Source organism: Nicotiana sylvestris, chromosome 7 (genome assembly GCF_000393655.2).
Source record: "Nicotiana sylvestris chromosome 7, ASM39365v2, whole genome shotgun sequence".
In the NCBI taxonomy this organism is placed as follows: Eukaryota; Viridiplantae; Streptophyta; class Magnoliopsida; order Solanales; family Solanaceae; genus Nicotiana; species Nicotiana sylvestris.
This window is the reverse complement of record NC_091063.1, coordinates 24,068,715-24,071,444: the sequence shown is the minus strand read 5'-3', so window position 1 is coordinate 24,071,444 and position 2,730 is coordinate 24,068,715. Positions and strand designations below refer to the sequence as shown.

The 2,730-nt window shown below is 41.0% G+C and overlaps 1 protein-coding gene across 1 annotated transcript; it reads left to right on the top strand.

The window, feature by feature from the left end:
* The first annotated feature begins 1,366 nt into the window (after nucleotides 1-1,366).
* Nucleotides 1,367-1,705, top strand: LOC138872853 (uncharacterized). Its single transcript, XM_070151273.1, has one exon. It carries the CDS (start codon nucleotides 1,367-1,369, stop codon nucleotides 1,703-1,705), a length of 339 nt encoding a protein of 112 aa, XP_070007374.1.
* Nucleotides 1,706-2,730: the final 1,025 nt, after the last annotated feature.

Below are 2,730 nucleotides of genomic sequence, written 5' to 3'. Positions count from 1 at the left end.
TCTTCCCTCCCACAACTATAAATAGGGGTCTTCATAAAAGGAGATAGGAAGGCTCGGAATTTGGACCAAGTGAGATGCATCAAGGATGAAGATGATAGAGTATTGATGGAAGATGCCCAGATTAAGAGGAGATGACAGACTTATTTTCATAAACTTCTGAATGAAGAAGGGGATCAGGATGTTGTGATAGATTAATTGGAACATTCCGAAAGTCACCATGACTTTGGGTACTGCAGGTATATCAAGGTTGAGGAGGTCGTGGGAGCTATGCGTAAGATGAGTAGGGGCAGAGCGACCGGGCCAGACGAGATTCTGGTGAAATTTTTGAAGTGTGTGTTGAGAGCAGGTTTGGAGTGGTTGACAGGGTTGTTTAATGTTATTTTTGAGGCGAAGAGGATGTCGGATGAGTGGTGGTGGAGTACGGTGGTTCCATTGTATAAGAACAAAGGTGATATCCAGAATTGTAATAATTATAGGGGTATCAAATTACTGAGTCATACCATGAAAGTGTGGGAGAGGGTGGTTGAAGCGAGGGTGAGGATGACAATATCTGTATCCGACAACCAGTTCGGGTTCATGCTGGGTCGTTCAACTACAAAAGTTATACATCTTGTTAGGAGGTTGGTGGAACTGTACAGAGAGAGGAAGAGAGGATCTGCACATGGTGTTTATTGACCTAGAGAAAGCGTATGACAAGGTTCTTAGAGAAGTTCTCTGGAGATGCTTGGAGGCGAAAGGTGTGTCGGTTCCCTATATTATGGCGATTAAGGATATGTATGATGGGGATAAGACTTAGGTTAAGACAGTAGGAGGTGACTCTGAGCATTTTCCGGTTGTAATGGGGTTACACCAAGGTTCTGCGCTCAGTCCATTCTTATTCTCCCTGGTGATGGACGCGTTAACACACCATATTCAAGGGGAGGTGCCATGGTGCATGCTATTCACCGATGATATAGTTCTGATTCGTGAGTCATGAGTCGGTGTTAACAAGAGGCTGGAAATTTGGAGACAGGCTCTTGAGTCTAAAGGTTTTAAGTTGAGTAAGACGAAGACGGAATACCTGGAGTGTAAGTTCAGCGTTGAGCCAGGTAAAGTGGGCGTGGATGTGAGGCTTGAATCACAGATCATCCCAAGTAGAGGCAGCTTCAAGTACCTTGGGTCGGTTATCTAGAGGGGAGGGGAGATCGACGAGGATGTCACACACCGTATTGGGGTAGGATGGATGAAGTGGAGGCTAGCATCTGGAGTCCTATATGACAAGAGAGTGTCACTGATACTCAAAGGTAATTGCTATAAAGCGGTGGTTAGACCGGTCATGATGTATGGGGCTGAGTATTGACCTATTAACAACTCACATATCCAGAAGATGAAAGTAGCAGAAATGAAGATGTTGAGATGGATGTGCGGGCACACTAGGATGGATAAGATTAGGAATGATGATATTCAGGAGAAGGTGCACGTGGCTCCCATTAATGTCAAGATGCGGGAAGCGAGGCTTAGATGGTTCAAACATGTTCAGAGGAGAAGCCCAGATGCTCCAGTTAAGAGGTGTGGACGGCTGGTTGTGGAGGGCACAAGAAGAGGTAGAGGGCGGCCTAAGAAGTATTTGGGAGAGGTGATCAAAGAAGATATGGCGAGGCTTCAGATTTCCGAGTACATGACACTTGATATGAAGATGTGGAGGTCGAGTATTAGGGTTGTATGATATGAGGTAGTTGAGTCTTGCCTTACTTCGTACCTTTGTGAGACTAGTCTGGTAGGGTTTTTTTCTAAGATAGCTAGCGGCAATGTTGTATCTTACTATTATGTTTTTTAGTGCAGGATCTATTTACTAGCTATCGCTTTTGCTTTTCATCTTTCTTCTGGATTTCATGTTGTTACTATTTTTCCTATGATTTCTGTGGTGATACTAATATTGTCTCATTTTGTCTTTTAGTTTTCTTGTGCTGATGGTCTTTCGAAAACAACCTCTCTACTCTTTCGGGGTAGGGGTAAGGTTTGCGTACACACTACCCTCCTCAAACCTCACTAGTGAAATTTTACTGAATTGTTGTTGTTGTATAACTTAAAAAGGGGACTAAAAGTTATAACAAGAAGACACAAGGGAGCTCGTGGATAACAACTAAAACACGTATTTGCCAAAATAATACTGGTCCCCTTCGAATTTGAAGTTGGGTTTTTGCCAAAAAAATTCCTGATCTTCGAATTTGAAGTTGGGTTTTTGCAAAATTGTAACTTCAAACTCATGTCTGAATTTAAATTTGAACTTCATTCAAAATTCATACCTTAGGTCTAAAGTTTGTCTTTGGCAGAACCCAATTTCAAACTCCTAAATCAAAAATTGGAAACTTCAGACCTCCAAATTGATTATAAGACGGCTAAACTTAAAAAACTTTGTAAATTTTTGTCTATTCTTTAAATAGAAGTCTTAAACGGCTATCTCTAGTAGAGTCCAGTTCGGACAAGCCTATTGTACCATTATAATCCTTCAAGTTCGGGAATGCACTATTGTATAAAACACTTTACTGCTTTCTAATTTGTTCATTATATCTTGTCTTTACTTTATTCGTTTATTCTTGCTTTAATCTTATTTCTAAGAACTTTTAGAGCCTAAATACTTTCGAAAACCCCTGTTAGATCACAGAACCCAGGAGAACCCAGGGGTGTCAAAATATTAAAAAACCAAGGGAGTCCAACATACAGTAAATATACATAAAATAAAAAAAATTA